The sequence below is a fragment of the Grammomys surdaster genome, unplaced genomic scaffold, assembly GCF_004785775.1.
Source record: "Grammomys surdaster isolate TR1022 unplaced genomic scaffold, NIH_TR_1.0 63, whole genome shotgun sequence".
Classification (NCBI taxonomy): Eukaryota; Metazoa; Chordata; class Mammalia; order Rodentia; family Muridae; genus Grammomys; species Grammomys surdaster.
The window spans coordinates 30,298,215-30,318,046 of record NW_021604565.1 but is presented as its reverse complement, the minus strand read 5'-3'; the positions used below and the strand labels follow the sequence as shown (position 1 = coordinate 30,318,046).

Below are 19,832 nucleotides of genomic sequence, written 5' to 3'. Positions count from 1 at the left end.
AAAAGAAAAAGAAAGTGTGAGGGCTATAAAAGAAAAATCTAGGACCAATCTTTGAAAACAGCAAGAAAATACGAAAATATCTACATTTGTTTAATTATTGATTTATAGTGTCCTAAAGATTTAAATATTACTTTTCTTGTGAAGGGTTTTGAATCTATAACACATCAGAACAGTACATGTTGGTATCTATTAATTTAATCTGCCTATTTGCTGTTGTTTCGTTTTGGAAGATAATTTTGTAATTATATTTATGTACAGAAAACTTAGCAGTGTACATTTAACCCAGTTTTGTGACGAGTTCTTTAGCCTTTGCCTTTTCCAGCTTGGCAATGCAAGCCACAGACTTAGGACCCAGGACGCTGCCTTCCCAGTAGCAGTGGATCTCATTGTATCTGTCATTGTAATTGGTTCTAACAGCTTCCCCCAGCTTAGCCAGAGCACCCTTGTCTTCTGAGTTAACCTGTGAGAGGTAACAGTGGCATGTCTTCCTGTGGACCAGGTGCTCGACCCTGGCCTTTCCTTTGATGATGCAGTAGAGCATCTCCATCTTTCGACACAGAGCAGGCAGGAAATCCACCAGCTCAATGGGGTCTACATCATGGGCAATCACCACCAGCTGAGCCTTCTTGTTCTCCACCGAGGTGGTGACTGTATTGACTCCTGCTCAGAGGACAGGTGGTCTCTTAGTTGGGACGTCCCCTTTGCCAGCAGCTTTCTTCTCAGCACGGGCCAGTAGCCTTTGTTTCTTCTCTTGCTTTGTCTCTGGCCTGTACTTGTGGGCAAGCTTAAGCAGCTGAGTAGCTGTTTGCCTGTCCAGGGCCTGGGTGAACTGGTTAAGGGCAGGAAGTACTCTGAGCCGCTTATAGAACAGTAAGTATTGCAGAACTTGGGCAGGGGATGTGTCTCAACGGATAGAGTGCTTCTCTAACATGGATAAAGCCTTGGGGGTCAATCTCCCGAATGGCAAACTGGGTATGGCGGTGTCTTAGAGTTTCCATTGCTGGGCAGACACCATAAGCAAGGCAGCTTTTATAAAAGAAAGTATTTAACTGGAGACTGGCTTACAGTTTTAGAGGTTCAGTCCATTATCATCATGGCAGGAAGCATGGCAGCATCCAGGCAGATGTGCTGCTGGAGAAGGAGCCAAGAGTCTTTATCTGAAGGCAACCAGGATAGACTCTTTTCCACCCTGGGCAGAGTTTAAGCATAAGACCTCAAAGCCCATCGCCACAGTGATGCACTTACTCCAACAAGGCCACACCTACCCCAACAAGGCCACACCTACCCCAACAAGGCCACACCTACCCCAACAAGGCCACACCTACCCCAACAAGGCCACACCTACCCCAACAAGGCCACACTCCTAATAGTGCTACTTAGTATATTCATACAACTATAACTTCTACAGGTAGAGGCAGTGGAATCAGAAGCTCAAGATTATCCATCCCTACTAATATGGAGAGTTCGAAGGCCACCCCATGATTCATAAGACACTATCTCCAAACACTGTTAAACCAACAGGGAATCTGAGTGATTGGTCACAATCCTCCTTAGCAAATAAGTCTAAGGATCAATAGGTACAGAACCCACAGAATGCATGTATATCTTTTTCTAAATTATAACGTGCCGTTTAAATGTTAGCTTACGTTCTTAAGTATATCACAAATATTTATCACAGGAGTAAGAGGAAAGAAAGGAAAATTAGTACAGAAACAGTGTGGTCCCCTTATATTTTCCTCTCAGCTAGCGAGTGTGATACAATTATGCAGGCCAATGGTTAATAAGCAACAACACCTCCCGTTTTCTTCAGACAGCATTTGTGCTGACTGTTCTAACAGCTGTTCTGAGTACATGAAGCTGGGCAAGCTAAACATTAATGCCGTAACTATGTCCCATCATCAGCTGACACTAAAGTGGGAGGCCGTGTTTGTACTAAATACTTAGCGGCTCCAACAACATACTGGCATGATAGACTACCCTACAAAAAGAGAAATAAGTGTTAGGGGCTCGTGATAGAATTGCCAAGTGTCTTTGTCTTGCGTAGATGCAAAAACTGAAGACTGAAGGAGACTCGGTTAAATAAAAACACTCGGTTCCTATCCCCAAATGAACTGCAAAGCACAGCAGTTCAATGCCAGAAACCTTAGTGGTTCTCTGGTTTGACATGAGGAAAGGGGAAGATTGAGTCTCACTACTTGAAAACTAAAAGCAATTTCACTTTCCATTAGGGATTAAACAAGCATCTATTTGTATTTTGACTCGATTCCTAGAATCGAGGGAGGATGTCATTAGAGTTACAAAGATGGAATGACAAACTGTCATCTATATAGCTGGTGGTTAAAAGTAAGATAGTTTCACCCTTTTGACCTTGCACACATGTGAAGGACTGCCCCCACCAAGCAGAATTAGATTTGATTTTGTTTATGTTTATACTTGTGCCCGGGGACATCCAGTCCCTAGCAAACTTAAAAAAAAAAAAAAGACATCAATGAAAGGATGTATTTATTTAATGTCTGGCCCTTACTTCTGTGGCACCAATGGTTTTTGTTTTACAAGAAACACAAACTTGCCAGGCATAGTGGCACATGCTTTTAAATCCCAGTACTCGGGAGGCAAAGATGGGCAGATTCTAGGAGTTAGAGGCCAGTGTGGTCTACATAATAAACTGTGGTCCAGCTAGGGCTACATAATGAACCCTGTCTCAAAAACAAACAAAAAAAGAAACAGAAGCTGTTCTGGAGTAGTGGTTTGACCCCGCAATTACAGTACTAGGTAAGCTGAGGCAGAAGGATGGCTGTGAGTTCAAGGGAGCATTGCTAGTTAGTAAGCTACAGAGGCCACTCTGGGCATCTCTAGTGAGATCCCATTTCAAAAGCAAACAAACTGCTTTTAGTAGAAATTCAGCAGCAATATTTCCTTTCCTATAAGTTACTGATAATGATACATTTTCATTTCATTAAATGATAATCAGATTCTGTACGTGTGACTATTACAGAGATGGGGACCCTCCCTGCACAGTCCACACATATAGAAGAAGCTCACGAAGAAGAAACTGAGAAATTGCATAGGGCGACGTAGGCCTGTAATCCTAGCACCTGGGAGGTTAAGGCAAGAAGACCACAAGTTTGACAGCAGCCTGAGCTTACCAAGGGTCTGTCAGAGGAGGATGAAGAGGAGATTGAGGGAAAAGAAGAAGACAGGGAGGAGTCCTGGTTATGAGAAGTTTTCTCCAGCCTCTGCTGGAGGTCCCCGAAGCACCTCTGGGTGAGAGAGTTAGGTGGTCCAGGAAGAGGGAGCTTTAGGAGATAACTCCCCGTTTCCTAAGCCTTATTCTGTGGTCTGGCTTCCACCAGGAAATCTGAGAATACCAAAGGATGGAATACCAGTCAGGAAGAACTGAAACATCCAGATGATCTCCAAATCCTCACAAATTTCTAAGTCTTCCCTGGATAAGCATTCTTTCAGAAGTGCTGATAAGTAGCCAAACCCAACTTCCGCCCCTGCATGTTCCCCTTAAGGAAGATAAATAACCTAGCAACAAAAGAACCACCCCAAGTGAGGCTAACAGGAAGAGAGTGGGGGAGATTCCCTAGGGTTCATTAAGCATGTAAATTAGTCAACTGTTTTGTTCCAGGACAAACAGTGACTCAATAAATCCTCACATCCTAGAACAGCGGCATCTTCTCCTTAATTAACTTCTCTGGGGGGTGGGGCACATGTGACCATCCGAGGTTCAACCCACAGGAATTGGTTCTTTCCTTCCACAGTGTGAGTCCTGGAGACTCTGGCTATCAGACCTGGAAGTAAGCACCTTTACCCAGCCAGCCTTCTCCGTAGCCCTAGACTAGAGGTTTTTATTTAATTCTTATCCCTAACTGGTGTGTCAAGATACAGTGATAACTTACAAATGAAGTCCTCAGTAAGCAGGCGCTGTGCCTCTTGGCTGGAAGCCACTGTTGGTGCAAGTCAGCAAATGGTGAACATTCATTCAACAAATGTGCTGGCTCCCAGCCCCACTCCTTAAATTTCATGGGTGTTTCTCCATCATTTCCTTTCTGTAGTAAACACAGAAAAAGAAAGATAGAGCTTCTTATAGGACAGCAGCATTGCCAGCAGCGGAGTGGCAACGCCTGGGCACTTTAGACATGTACCTCATATAAAAGAAAAAACCAAGAGGTTAGACTCACAATTATCAGACAATAAAACCACTTTTACCAGGATTCATTTCTTAAATTACATTTGGGAGGACTCAGTACAAAGTCTGTGCCAAGGTTTCTGTTCCAACGTGACTGCAGCTTAAATCTTATTAACAAGAAGACAGAGAGAAAAATGTTCCCTTGGTATCAAAGGTTATCTTCAATTCTCAAATTATAGAGATGGAAGGGAAGGACTTGATAAAATAAGTTGAAATGGCTGACCTGCAGGACCTTCCCGCAGATCATGTAAGTAAGAGTACACTGGCAACTTTTTCAGAGCGTCCACATGTTCCCTCCTTAATTACTCCATATACAGCTTTACTTATACAAAGAGATAACTGGCAGCCATGGCTGGGCCTTTGGCTGGTCAGAAGTATTCCTTAGAAAGCTATCACAATTCAATTGGTCCAAATCAGTCCTTCCACCTTGAACTGAAGCCATTTGAAGCTCCTGCCTTTTGCTGACAACTTTGCTTTTCTCGTTTTGGGGTGTGGAGAGGAGTAGCAAAGAGAGTCATGCAATGCAGCCCCAACCTCCCTGATACTTAATATGTCAACCAGGGTGGCCTTGAATTTATGGCCTTTGGAGTCCTGGGATTACAGGTGTGCATTATCACCTCTGGTTTATTTTACTTCTTTTATTGAACAGATTTCAATGGCAGATCTTCCAAATCAGAGGCAGGTATGGGTTGGGGTGATGGAGAGTGGGGGTACCTCAGGACAGGCTGTCACAGTAGGGAGCTGTACAGGGATCATGGTGCTAAAAGCAGGCAGTTCAAAAGTTCACGCCAATCTCTCCCATCCTGTATCTTTTCTACAGCTACTTTCTTCTCTGCATAGATGCCGCTGCTAGGTATTTTTCCCTGAATTTTACCTTAATCACATCATACTCTGGGTGGATAGAGGTGAAGAGGGGACATCCAGTTTGTCGTCACTGAACCCAAATGACCTTTCTGTCGAGGACATAATTATCCCAACATGCCCTGGTTCTATAGTACAGCAGCTATTTTGTGTGGGTAGGGACAACCTCAACTCTGTCCTGAATCGAGATCCTCATTGAGCTAAGGTAGACGGGAGAGCAACACCCTCCTCACCATGATAAGGAAGGTGGCCAGACAGTCACAACGATGTGTAAGAGTTAAGATGGGCCAAGAGATCAATGTTCAGGGCTTGTGTAGGTGAGTGACAGCTGTTAGACTTGATTCAGGCTGCATCAATGTCAGTGGCCACTGGGTGACATAGGAGAATTTCAAAAGACAAAGCTAATGCCCAAAGAAGAGAAACAAAAGCATGGAAAAGGAAAAAAAAATGGGAATTCCAACTGTACTGGCTGGTTTTGTGTGTCAACTTGACACACGCTGGAGGTATCACAGAGAAAGAAGCCTCCTTTGAGGAAATGCCTCCATGAGATCCAGCTGTAAGAAGGCATTTTCTCAATTAGTGATTAAAATGGAACGACCAAGCCCATTGTGGGTGGTGCCATCCTTGGGTTGGCAGTCCTGGGTTCTATAAGAAAGCAAGCTGAGCAAGCCAGGGGAAGCAAGCCATTAAGCAGCAGTCCTTCATGGCCTCTGCATCAACTCCTGCCTCTAGGTTCCTGTCCTGACTTCCTTTGGTGATGAACAGCAATGTGGAAGTGTAAGCTGAATAATCCCTTTCCTCCCCAATTTGATTCTTGGTCATGATGTTTTGTGCAGGAATATAAACCCTGACACCAACCAAGCCTCCCAGGAAACTGAGTGTCCTCTCATCCAAGAAAATTAGTCTTTATATAGTCCCTTTGTCAGTATTACTAATTACTTAAATACAAATTATGCCCTGCCACAAATGTACATGGCTGTAAACTATATATCTTGCTCAAAGGTAGGGACGAGATGATTTATCATGACCCACAGGTGAGTGACCACGGGCAGAGAATGTGGCTTCAGGTTGCCCTGGATTATGTGTTTCGTTATGAGGTCAGATGAGCTCTACCAGTTGCTGAACACAAGTCTTGAGCCAGTGAATCTGCAGGTGCATCGGTGGGAACATCAGATTGGCAGGTTACAGTAAAGAGGAGAAATCTATGCTACAGGTCTCAGATGCTATCTCACGACATTCTTAGCTTCTTGGTTGGTGGAAGCTAAGTCTGTTAGGTTTAAACATTCCAAAGGTTTTTTACTTGATAAATAGATGTTAGGGCAGATAAAGAGGTTAGTGATGAACGGCTAGTAAAGAGGCAAAAGGTAGCCCAAGATAATTTTGGTTCTAGGTCATTCCAACTCTGGAGAATCACAAAGTCCTGATCAATCAGCTGGCATACATGCAGAATACTCGAAAACAATGTAGCAGCTTCAGGGAAATTCGGTTTGCGAATGTGACAAGCACAGTTAAATGCCACAGAATGGAAACTGGGAGGGCTCTGCGTTTAAATCCGAGAAACCAAAGTTTCATTCGTATAATCTACAGCTGTGAAAAGCTGCTCTTGCCTTGGACCCTTCCGTGTTAGAATAGAGATAACTGAACAATTACAAGGAGCCAAAGACATAACTATATACACACAATGCACACACTAGGACTTGATATTTTGCTGTCCTTTCTCACTCAGTAAATGGCTGTGTTGTTCAGTGTTCAGATACCCAGCTCCTTACAAGCCAGCTAGAAAAACATAGACTTGCGCTGGGTGAGGGGCCAGGTTTCTGCAGCCATAGCTCAGAGGATCGATAGGGTACTTCCGTGGCAAGCATAAGGAATGAAGCTCAGATCTCTGGAAGCTACGTACAATGTCAGGCGGCATAGGACCCTTGTAAAGCAGAGAGAGGACATCCCTGAAGCGTGCTTGGCTGGTTAGACTAGCTGAAAGGACAAATTGTGGGGTCAGTGAGAGACTCTGCCTCTATAAAGTGGAGATTGAGAAAGACACGGAGATGTCAACTTTGGGTCCCCCCTTCCCACATCCACACACATGTGTACATGCATCACACACATGTAAATATTCACACACACACACATACATACACAGAGGCAAAAAAAGAAAAAAACATAAACAGGACATCATAAAAAAATTTTTTTAAAAAAAGTACATATCTGCTCCCCTCCAATACTTCAATTACAATCCATCTTGTCCCAAATTCCTCTCAAAGTTCCAGGAAGATATTTCAACTGTGCCAAGGATGGCCACAAACTTGTAAGCCCATGACTTCAATGTCAGAGTAGCCTAGAACACGCGGGTTTCCCCTCAGAACTTGCGCTGCTTTCCCATAGTGTAGATCCTAGGTTTATGGGCTGCGAGCTGAATTTCTCTTTGCCCCTTTGCCCTGCAAGAGTTCCCCTAGCAGTTATCTTCTCTGTTCCAGAAGGATGCCTTCCTTACGTCCTTCCTTACCCCAAATGTCCAGGGGGCATGATCCCAGGAGGCTGAGCCAGGAAAATAAGTTCTAGGCCAACAGGCTACAGGAAAACAGAACAGAATGCTTGTTAGCATCTTCTAGACTTCCAGCACTTGGACTTAGAATAACAGTCTCAGTGTTTCTCAGCTTTCCTACTTAGTGAGTTATGTCCAATTGTTGTTGTTTTTTTAAGATTTATTTTAATAAATTAATTTTAAAAACGTATGTGAATGTATATGTCTTTATGTGTAGGGGCGTGCACATGACGGTAGGTGCCCTCAGAAGCAAGAGGCGTTAAATAATCTGGAACTGGATCTTATGGTCACCTGTAAGGGCTCCTCTGGGATCAGTTTCTAAGGAAACTGCAAGGTCCTTGGGTTCCAAATTCAACAGACTTGGAAGGTCCTTAGACCATGCCTACATGCCTATGGGATTCTCAGGAGCCATCTTGCATGTCTTTGTGATACCCATATATGTGTCTTTGGTGGGTTCTAGTTATATCTGAAGGTGCTACTAGAGAATCTAAGTGACATCTCAGGCTGGTTCCTGGTGGACAATGAGCAGGGTCATGGCTGATGATAACCCTAGGCCACCATCATTTCTCTTTTCCCTAGTCTGTGTATCTAATTCCCATTTCTCTTATTTGAGCTATCTGAGAGATCTCTCTGGCTCTATCTTTTTGTACATAGCAAACCAGGTGTCCCAGGACCCTGGAGGTAAGTGGAGAAGATTATAGTCAGTCTGGAGTACTTGGTGGGAGTCTTTCTCAAACAAAGAAACAAGTAAGAGAAAGCAAACGTAGAACCATTCAGTGTTTAGTGAGGTGTGTGTGTGTGTGTGTGTGTGTGTGTGTGTGTGTGTAAAGGCAACACCACAGTGGAAAGAGTTTTGGAAAGCAATCTGTTACAGAAAAATGGTAACAATATTACACAGTTTAAAAAAATCTACAAGGGGGGGGGGAGAGTGGCACACGCCTTTAATCCCAGCACTTGGGAGGCAGAGGCAGGAGGATTTCTGAGTTTGAGAGTTCGAGGCTAGCCTTCACTACAGAGTGAGTTCCAGGACAGCCGGGGCTACACAGAGAAACCCTGTCTGGAAAAAAAAAACAAACCAAATAATAATAATAATAATAATAATAAAATAAAAATAAATAAAAAATTTAAAAAATCTACAATTGCCTCCAACTTGGCTAAAGCTCACCATGTGGTGAATCACATTACAAAAGCCGCCATTAGTGATGGTACATGCTTGCCCAGGTAGAAGAGAATAATAGAAAAGCTTGCTACATCTTCCTTGCTTTCTTACGTGTTCCTCAGGACAGTGGTAATTCCTCTCTACACTTTCCAAGCTCATGGGCAGTAGAACCAATCTTTGCAGTCCAAAGCAGGCTTTCAAAACCACGTGGCATGGAAGACTCAGTTTGATACCAGAGGGAGGAAAGCAAGCCATCTGTCTTATCAAAAACATGAATACTTCCAGGGATAAGTTAGATGTTCACAGACAAAACAATTGTTCTACTTTTTGTTGGCAAAAGTTGTTGTACAAGAATGTGACAGTCTCGGATACAGAACTCTTTAAAAATGTCTTAATGTGATATTCATAATTTTTGTGTGAAATATGTGTGTGTGGTGCAGGCACATGCAGGACCAGAGGAGTATTATCTGGTATGTTCTCACTTTATTCCTTTGAGACGGTGTCTCTCACTAAACTAAGCTAAGGTGGCACCCAGTAATCTTCAATGATCCTCCTGTATCTATCACAATGGCACCGAGGTTATAGGTTTGCATGCCGCCACATCTAGCTACAGATACTAAAGATCTGAACTAAGGTCCTGATGTTTGGACAGTAAATGTTCTTCCTACTGAGGGACCTGAGCCCTAAAAAACCTGTTTTTTGATCCTCCTCATCACTAGTCAGGAACGGCAATCAACTGTGGGTTGGCAAACTGTGTTAAGGACTCAGATTCTCAACTCTACCACTTCTTGACAGAAGAGCCTGTAGCCAGTTACCTCAAGTGTTCAGTGCTCTCATTTATAAAGTAAAGGCAATAGGACGTGTTAGAGACACTAATGCATTTTTGTTGTTGTTGTTTAAGATGCAAAACCATGAAAAATAATTGGGCAAGATGATCCACCAACAGAACTCAAGCCTGGTGCTTGGGCCGAGAACAGGGTGGGTAGGTTATAAACCCTAGGAAGAACCTTCTATAATTATCCTGCTAAAAAGACATAGTATCGAAATACCCAACTCATCTTAATACCTATAGAGCAATGCGGTTCTCAGCCCTTATCAGTGCTTAGACAGTAGATGGTGATCAAAACTGGTCCATGTGCAGAGAGCAAGAGACTGGGAATACTCGGCATAAGTGAGACGTCTGTATCATGCCCCCTACTTCCATGGTTCGGGTATTATGGTGGAAGAGGGGGCAGAAAGATGTAAAGGCCAGAGAAAGAGGATGACTGTGGCTAAAGAGGCTCTTCCAGATGTGACAGGAGAGGGAGAATCAGTTTTCTTCAGTGATGCAGCCCCTGGGAAATTACCCATGCTCCAGTAGATTTGCTCATGCAAATACTGGCAATTCAGTGGACTAAGTTTTAAAAAGAATACATGAAGTCATGAAGAAAAAAAAAAAGAAAAGAGGGCTGGAGGGATGGCTCAGTGGTTAAAAGCAATGACTGCTCTTCTAGAGGTCCCGAGTTTAATTCCCAGCAACCATATGGTGGCTCACAACCATCTGTAATGGGATCTGATGCCCTCTTCTGGTGTGTCTGACAATAGCTACAGTGTACTCACATATATAAAACAAAAAAAAATCTTAAAAATGAATAAATAAATAAGCAAATGGGAAACCTATGGGGAGTTAAGAGAAGTAGAGATGGGTTCAGTCAATACAGATTACATGCTTGTACGAAATTCTGATTTTTTTGTTGTTGTTTTGGGTATTTTTCTTTTTTTCTTTTTCTTTCTTTTTTTTTTTTTTTGAAAAAAGTTCTGGGAAGGGAAGCAAACTCTTTTAAGATGAGGGAGGAACGTGAAGAGAATTAGGAACAGCTCCTACCAGAAAAGAAAGAGACTATGTATGTGGTGACTTCTGTTGCCTTTATGCACCCAACTGCAAAAAAGTGTCAGCCCCATGCAGCATGCCAGGTCCATGGAGCCGACAAGGGTCAGAGCATTCCTCCACGCTCACTGCTTTAGTGTACTGAGCACTTTCCAGCTTGGAGCCCACTTTGTCTGATTCTGCAATCAGACACTGGAGGATACTAGCTCCCCATTCTGTGGGGGGAAAAAAAGAGCAAGAGTCCTGGGGTTCATTGGCTTTCCTCAAGAGAACACACTACAAAAACAGAAAAGAGGGGCTAGGTGTGGTAGCTCCGTAGCTATATTGCTTTTACTTGGGAGGCTGAGGCAGAAGGACTGCCATGAGTTCTAGGCCAGAGTAGGCTACATAGAGTATGACCCAATCTCTAAAAAGTAGAAAAGAAGTTGGACATAACTCAAGCTGGAAGTGAAACTTCTTTTACACGCTAGGCTTGAATTTCCCCATTTTTTTTTTCAATCACCTACAGTTCACTGTGATGATTCAGAAACCATGGAAATGTAAGCCAGGGCAGTAGTAACCTGTGGTGGTGTGAAGCAATCAGAGGCAGAAAGCCTGCTTATCACTAAATGTCAGGAATCATACAAGATGAACACAGTTAGAATAGAAAAATCCATTCTGGCTAGAACAATGAGGCTAACCAGACACCTAACACCAGGCATATGGCCACTCCAGTTACCAAAAATTTAAGTATTATGTAACTTTGTTTTGTTGTTGTTGTTTTGAGACTGAATCCCACAAGCCCACCCAGGCTGGCCTCAGACTCACTATGTAGCCAAGATGACTTTTAACGCCTAACCTCTCTCCCTCTAACCCTGGGGGTGCTGGGATTACAGACATGAGCCACTGTGCTGGGCCTGAGGGATGGCTCCAGAGTTACAGGTGCTTGCTGTGAACTCCTGGCAACCTGAATTTGATTCTGGAACGCATGTCAACATGGAAGGAGAGAATCAGCTCCTGAAATTTGTCCTTTGACCTTTACATTGGCACACATAACCCCTGCCCTCCCCCACATACAATAAGATTTTAAAATTTGCTTTAAAATAACTGAAACAAAAAGTGAAATTCAAATCAAATTTAAATGGTTAATATTTGCTCAGACTTAAAAAACAAAACAAAAAACAAACAAACAGGGCCTTTGCTAGCCTAGTACTTACTATGTAGGTCAGGCTAACCACAAACTTGTAATTCTCCAGTCCCTGCCTCCCAAATGCTGGGATTGCAGGTGCATACCATCATACTCAAATTTGGATGTAACATCTCAGCCTTCTCAAAACGGAAAGTGAATTGTCTTTTAAATCTCCCTTCTATAAACAAAAAACTGAGGCAAAAGAGTAAGTCAATTGTCCCAAAGTCGCAGAAGTAACACATGGCAGAGGCAGAAGGAAGAAAAAACTTGGGCAGCCTGGTCTTACATCTTCTGCCCTTCACAACACACAATCCCTCTGGACACATCTTACTAGGCTGGAAGTCAAAAGTGGTGATTCGGAGAGACCAAGAGTACCCATTAATTCCAGCAAGCCTTTGCAGATTGCTAACTAATAAGGAAGCCCTGAAGTCAGACTCTCAGAAGCACCCCATGAAATTCTCTAATCTTCATGCCCACTTTACAGATGAGGAAACAGCTCAGACAAGCAGATTTATCCAAACACGGCTACTCTGGCTAGTGATCATACGGTGTGTTATCAGCAACCACAGGTGTACACGCTAACTCCACATAATCCTCATAACAACACTACCAGGTAAAATGTATTGTTACTCATCCTCCTCCAAGGCCCTACACTAACTAAGTCAAGGGTAAAGTCAGGATTCTGTCAGGCTCAAAGCCTTTCTCAAAACAGAGACGGGTAACTTGGCTTCACGGTGGAGAACAGAAAATCAAGCCTGGGTTGAACTCCCAGGTCTTAAGATTTGTGGTGAGAAAGTCTGCGAGCGCTCTGGGCAGGCTGGAGAAGGTGCATTACAGAAGCAGTATCGGGAAGGAGAAAGTGATTTGGAGACATAATGATGTTTGTAAAAGAAATAAAAAGCAAGGAATCTCACCCAAGCGAAGCCTTTTCAAACAGCAATCAATATAGTGAAGAACAAAGCAATAAACTATTAAGAAAGTCAGATTAAATCAGAAAAACTTTACTTCATCTCGATTACAAAATACCCTTGATGAAGGAAAACAGGTTTTTAATTCCCTTCAATTTCGGCCACACACTTGAGATTCAACGAGGAACTGAAATGCGTGATTTTCCTTCGGTCACACTGGACTCTACCATCCTGACTGCCAACAGCTACTTTCTCAAACTGAGCCCTGCAAAGCCCGAGTGCTTTACAGACCTTCAGGGACTTTTGTCATACTCTCCTTCAAGTCTTGAAACAGCCATCTAGAAACTGAAATAAGCCGGAAAAAAAATCAAGCCAAGAACTAGAGGGAACTAGCACACCTCTTTCAGGTGGGACCCGGCTCATGGTTTAAGTTTCCGCAGAGCTGGATTCATTTTTAAGTGGCAGTCTGATTTACAACCCCCAATATCGGCAGCTGTAGAAGCACAAGTCTTAAGCATATGCCCAAGAAAAAGGAACAGGAAGCGATGGGAATGTCAAAGGAGGCCTGGGGTAAGTGCTTGTTCCTGGATTTGTGAGATGGCAAGTGATAATTCTAGGAAAAGTGCGTGGCGATGGGCCAACACCAGGGTCCCAAACGTGGCCACTAAACAAGGTACTTTCACGCCCCCTTGCGGATCCAAGTGACACCTGACAGTGTGCCAATTAAGGGATAGGTAAAGAGCTGGGAAAGGTTCTGGAAGAGAAGCGACCCTTCTCTGAACTCGCAGATATCCGCCAGGTTTTACATAAAAGTAAACTGAGGATCAAAGAAGGGAAGCATGCCTTGCTAGCAAAAAAGAAAGCTGAACCGAAGGCAATCATGGGAGCTGGCGCCTTTTATCTGAAAGTGCAGGGGCTTGGGTCCCACCCGATATCTCTTCTCTTTGGAGTGAGCAGGCTAGGCAGTCATCAGGGACACCTGGCAAGGGGTTTGCGCGTACTGAGTGGTGGCGAGTCGGCGGGACGCATGGCTGCAGCAACCCAGCTAGGGCGCAGCCTGCACCGCGCGTTCCCGGCATCGGTCCCCGCAGCCTCGTTGAAGCTGCCAGCCTCCGGGCTGCAGTAGCCAGGCACCCGCGCGGCGCGAACCAACCATCCCACTCGCTTGCAACTGTCCCTACGCCCTGCGCGACACGCCTGCCCCGAGCCAGCTCGCGTGTGTGCTCCGGACCGCGGCAGGCATAGTGCAACCGGGAGCCCACCAACTGAGTGCCTTTCCTTACCGGAGCTGCTCTCCGGTAACTAGGACTTCAGCCATGCGTTCCAGCTCTCTCTGCTGCGCCCCGCCACTCCCGCCGGCGTTGCTGTCGCTGCCACCACTGCTGCCGCTGCTGCCCTCCTCCATGCTCTCAGCCGCTCGGTTGCCACTCTGTCTTTGCTGTCCCGGCGGGTGCGCCTGGCGTTTGGATCAGTGTGCCCTCACCGAGGCCGCCCCGGCCATCTTTGTTCTGGGCGGTCCCGTGGCTCAGACGCGATTGGCTGGTGAGGGAATCCCTGCGGGTAAGCTGAAGAGGTCTGCGAGTCCGGCCCTGGAACTTCGGCATGGGGGCGTGGCCTGGGCTCTCTCATGGTCGGGGGGCGGGGACAAGGAGAAAAATATAAACATCGGGGCGGGGCACCGAACCCTGTGTTTCTGCATGTTGAGCATCTCTTCCCTTTTATATTTCCTTTTTTCCTCATGCTAGGGAATTTTGCAGTTTTTCTCTATTTTTCCATTTCAGAGTTGTAGAGAATAAAAATGAGAACGGTTTACTTAAAAAAGGAAAGAGAGAGCGAGAAATCGAGGATTTTGTTGAAGGGCATTTCAGGCTTCCTGACCCCTTTCCCTGCAGATCATCTAGTACTTACTACCTTATGGTGGACTCAGTAAAGCATCCTGGCCTGGGGTTCAAAAAGTCTAAGAACCTGCCTTCATTACTTCGATTTCCCACCTAAATGCTCTTAATCCTTTCTTTACACTAATTGTAGCTATCACTGTCCACACCTGCTGCATTACAGATGTCTTAGATAAACTATCACCTTCTTATTTTTCCCATATCATGATCAGAGCATTATTTTCCATTTACATCGGGCAGGCAGTTTTGACGACTGAGGTCATTTGTCTCAGGCAAGCTGGCAGGATCATTCTCAATTTTAGGTTGTGTTTTAAAACAATTGTATCTTGGCAGGCGTGATGACACACCTGTGTTCCCAGCTCCAGAGGATGGAGCAGGAGGACCATGAGTCTGAACCAGACTGGGATAAAAAGATAACCTTGTTTTATAAAACAAAAACAGCTCAACTGACAAAAGCGAGCAATACAATAAACCTTTATAAGTGTGTGAGTGTGGGTTAAACACATTTAAATGGCTGAGCTGGTCTAGAATGTTCATTAAAAGTCATCATCATGTCTCTTCATTTTTAGTTTGTAAACTTCCATATAACTTGATTGAGAGGTCTTCCACGGTCATGTAAGTTTGATGAAGTATCTTTGGATTTCCCTTTTGGAAGATACAGGGACTTGTGTCTATGATAACTGTTCCAATCTTCAGGAAGCCTCAATATATAACAGAACATATGCTGCGGTGAATGTTACATGACATTCCTGAACACTAGGCTCTGACCCTGCTTGTGTCACAAAAATAGAACATTTCACACTTTGCAAAGGTCCACTCTCTGGCAAACAAAACTACTGTTCTGGATAGAATCTTGCTGTATAGCCCAGGCTGGCATCAAACCCATGATCCCCTGCTTTAGCCTCTCAAGTGCTGAGACTATAAACTCTCCTCTATTTTTTTCCCAAAGGTAATGCACACTAGTCTTTTCTAACACTCAGAGAGGACTTCTAAGGCTCACTGGAGCATTACAAAAATGATTGAACATTTATTTTATGCTTTACATGATACCATGAGCGTTTTTAATATCGGTTAATGGATCGTCACAGAACCCTCTTAGGTATCAGTGCTTCCAAACACAAAAGTGAAATAGTGTACTTAAGTTTCACAACTAGAGAGTTAGGCAGCATTTCAGTGCTTATTGTACAGAGTCTGAAGATATGCTCAGCCACATTCCAGACAGGAAATAACTCCCTCGAACAGAGTATCTTAGGACGTTCTTTTACCAGAAGAATTTATTTAAGCTTACTAACTTTATAATAAGCAGACAATATTTTAAGAGAGAGAGAGAGAGAGAGAGAGAGAGAGAGAGAGAGAGAGAGGTTTTAATTCAATGTGATTCTAAGAGCCCCATTCTGATAGTACAAACATCAAGTGACAGGGAGATGGTCTGGACTTAATGAGCTGTCTGTCTTTTGTTTTTGTTTTTGTGTGGTTTGTCGAGGTAAGGTTTCTCTGTCCGGCCTGGCTGTCCTGGAACTCACTCTGGAGACTAGGCTGATCTCAAACTCAGAGGTCTGCCTGCCTCTGACCGAAGAGTGCTAGGATTGAAGGCGTGTGCCACCACCACCCAGTTGTTAGTTCTCAGGCTTTAAACTGTATACTTACTACACAGAATATTGAGATGTGAGGTGGGCACTGGTGTTTCAGTCAACCATGCAACATTGGTCCTTGCCTATCATTGTCCAAGTTTATAATATTTTGTCAATCACTAAATCTCTTTGGATTTCAATTTTCTATTGATAAGCTGAAAAGTAGTTTTTACTTTCTAGGGATGGTCTGTGACATTCATGAAATAATGGTTCAATTAAAGTTTTGAAGATCCATTTTAATGAAATTTTGTACATTTGTGATTTTTAAAAAAAATTACTACAACTTAAAACTAAAAAATGTCAGATTAGTAAAATGCCTGATCTGAAAGGGAAAGTAACTTTTAATTTTATCTTTAGTTTTAGCTTTTTGATACAGAATATCTCATGTAGCCAAAGCTGGCCTGGAACTCCTGATTCTCTTGCCTCCACGTTCCAAAGGCTGTTGGGGTTAGATATTTTTTCTTGAAAGCCTCTCCTATGTGTGTGTCTTCATATTTTCCTTGAAAGCCCCTCAAATGTATAAGCAGGCTCATGCGTGAGTGTGTGTCTGTGTAGATACCTGTAGCAAATGAGAACTGATTTGCTGTTACATATTAAACTTTAAGCTTACATGTGATACAGGGAATACATCATACTCCACTGCTTAAGTCACTCTTCTAACAGAGACATTTGGGGGAACTGCCTGCTAAGGACACATAGGCATCAATGGTTGTCACTGCCCTGGAACAACTGGTCCGGAAGAAACTATGCCTGTGGCTGATGACAGAAGACAGGAGGGCATTGTTGTGGCAATTAATCCTACATCAAGATTTCAGAAGAGCTGAAAAGCCTGACAGACTTCCATTTGCAAGCCAATTATCGTCTCGAAATTGTCTGTTCTCAGAGGGAAAGGTTATATAGTATCAGTCTCACTGGTTATTAAGTGGATTAAATGAAATTTTTGTAAATCCTCACAGGTGGAAACTAGTAGAAGTGAAGGCAACTTTCCCAGATCTCCCGACTCACCTGGGAGTGCCTTCTGGATGTTTTAGTACTTAGAGGCCAATATCAAAGTCTGGATGAAGAAGGTCTGGATGTCTGTGTTTCCAGGTGATCAAAGTGCTCCATTTTGATGAAATACAAGACAGATTACATGAAAAAGGCATGCTTAACACATGCTCAAGCCTTATAGGAGTCAAGAGACAAAAATACTCCGTAAAATTGCTGTGAGTGTTTCTAAGTGAATTCTCTCAGTAACAAACAGTATGTCTCCTACTTTCATTTAGGTACCTGACCACTCCCTACTCAACCTTATTTTGAGCAGTGCTGGTACAGTGAACTCTTCCTAAAGGTTAGTCACAAAGTGAAGAGATGAAGTTAATTACTAAAAAAGTGAAAGTATAGTGTCAGCAATAATGCTTAATGATAGGGTAGGTGTTACCTGGGATGGGTTCCACACACCCAAACTGCAGCATTTGGAAGCTGGAAGGAAGGTCAGTATTTGTGGTGGTTTGAATATGGTTGGCCCAGGAAGTGGCACTATTAGGAGGTGCAGTCTTGTTTGAGTAGGTGTGACCTTGTTGGAGGAAGCACATCACTGTTGGGGTGAGCTTTAAGACCCTTCTCTTAGCTGCCTGGAAGACAGTCTCCTGTTTTCCTTTGGAAGAAGATGTAGAACTCTTAGTTCCTCCAGCACCATGTCTGCCTGGATGCTGGCATGCTTCTTGTCATGATGATAATGGGCTGAACCTCTGAAACTGTAAACCAGCCCCAATTAAACATTGTCCCTTATAAGAGTTACCTTGATCATAGTGTTTCTTCACAGCAATGGAAACTGAAACTAAGACAGTATTCAAGGTCAACCTTAGCTACATAGCAAGTTCAAAGGGTTAGCCTGATATACATGATATCCCATCTCAAAAACAAACTGACCAGAACTATTGCTGTTGATTCTAAGAGTCTGTCTGTCTCATTTCTGCTTGATCTTAATGAAATGCCTTCTGTCTCTCTGTCATCTTCCTGGGCTCTACTTCACAATAAGTTATACTCTTCTAGGAATGTATATTTTCTTTTAAAAAAATGTTTTATACCAGTTAGTGGTGGCACATACCTTTCATCCCAGCACTCCTCCTTGGGAGGCAGAGGCAGAGGCAGGTGGATCTCTGTGAATTTGAGGACAGCTTGGCTTACCGATTGAGTTCCAAGACAGCCAGGGCTACACAGAAATACTCTGTTTAAAAACCAAAAGTAAAATAAAATAATAAAATCAAATATATTTTATTATATTTTAGTGGATATGTACGTGTGAAACTTGCTAGAGTCAGTTCTTTCCTTCCACCATGTTGGTTCCAGGATTGATCTCAGGTTCTCAGCCTTGGTGCCCAGTGCATTAGTTCCTTAGCCATTATACTTGTTATTGGTTTTGTGAATGGAAAAAGCTGATGGTTTAGAATATCCTGTCCAATGCAGAGGACGGGGTACAGACCCTTGCAGGCCCTGTGCATGCTGTCTCAGTTTCTGTGCGTCCATATGAGCTTTGCTCCTATTGATCTAGATAGCATTGTTTTCCTGGTATCCTCCATCCCCTTTGGTGCTAATACCCTTTCTGCCTTCTCTTCTCCAGGGTTCCCTGAGCTCTGAAGAGAGGAATTTGATGGAAACATCCCATTTAGGGTGGTGTTTTATTCCTATCCAAATATTTTTGTTGCTAGAATTGTCAAGAGGGGACTAGTCTTTAACAAAATAATTTTAAGGTCTAGGAGTGTATGTGAGTCACAGAGCACTTGCCTAACATGGCTAAGGACTTCGGTTTTATGTCTGGCCCTGTAAAAACAAACTAACTGAACAAGCTCCTACAGGAGATCTGAAAACTGTTATTTGATGAGAAACAAACAAAAAAATGACAAGAAGTAAAAACTAATTGTAAAGATAGTGAGAAATAAGACATTCATGACTTTGTAATTCATACTCGCTGTAATGTTGTATTGTGTTGCTTTTGTCTTTTTGTAAGAAAACATTACAAAAGAAGCTGTTTTCTCCAATTCAATCCTCCTTAAGGCCTCAGATAATTTAACATTGGTTTGTGCTGCCATCTACTGATTACTTTTGCAATTACACTAAATACTATGGAGAAATCGTTACCTCCCAGAGGTTATTGGGAATGTTTATAGTGTAATATATTTACTGGAGGTGATACTGGCTTTTAGTGACCTGGTACTAGGTATGCTAATGTAACATTTCCTTAGGACAATAACTCTCAAAGAACTGGATTATCCTAAATCTCAACTGTCTTTTTTAGGAGACAGGTTTTGAGAAATTTTAACATAATACAGAATGGTCAGGAATGTGATTATTATATGTATTGATAAAAAACTGTACCTTGTACTGTTCCAGTCTTAATCAGCAAAGGTTTGCCTTTTGGAGTAAATGGCTCTATTTGCTATTTGCATGTAGTGGCTGTAGCATGCACAAAGACTACAGCTATGTTAAAGTGTGTGTGTGTCTGGCTGGTGTGTTATTTAATTAATTTATTTATTGGGATTATTTTTTACATTTATTTACTTTTTGTGTTTATGTTTATGTTCATGTGTAAAAGTAACTTTAATTGTTGTCTCAGAGGCTTGCTGC

The 19,832-nt window shown here is 43.1% G+C and overlaps 1 protein-coding gene across 2 annotated transcripts in view; it reads right to left on the bottom strand.

Moving 5' to 3' along the window:
* The window catches only part of Deptor (DEP domain containing MTOR interacting protein), a 140,936-nt gene extending 126,708 nt beyond the window's left edge, over positions 1-14,228 (bottom strand). For both annotated transcript variants that reach the window (XM_028765341.1, XM_028765345.1), the window contains exon 1: positions 13,984-14,228. In XM_028765341.1, coding sequence (XP_028621174.1) covers positions 13,984-14,105 — 122 coding nt within the window. In that variant the 5' untranslated portion in view covers positions 14,106-14,228. The remainder of the gene's footprint in view (positions 1-13,983) is intronic.
* Between the last annotated feature and the right edge of the window lie 5,604 nt (positions 14,229-19,832).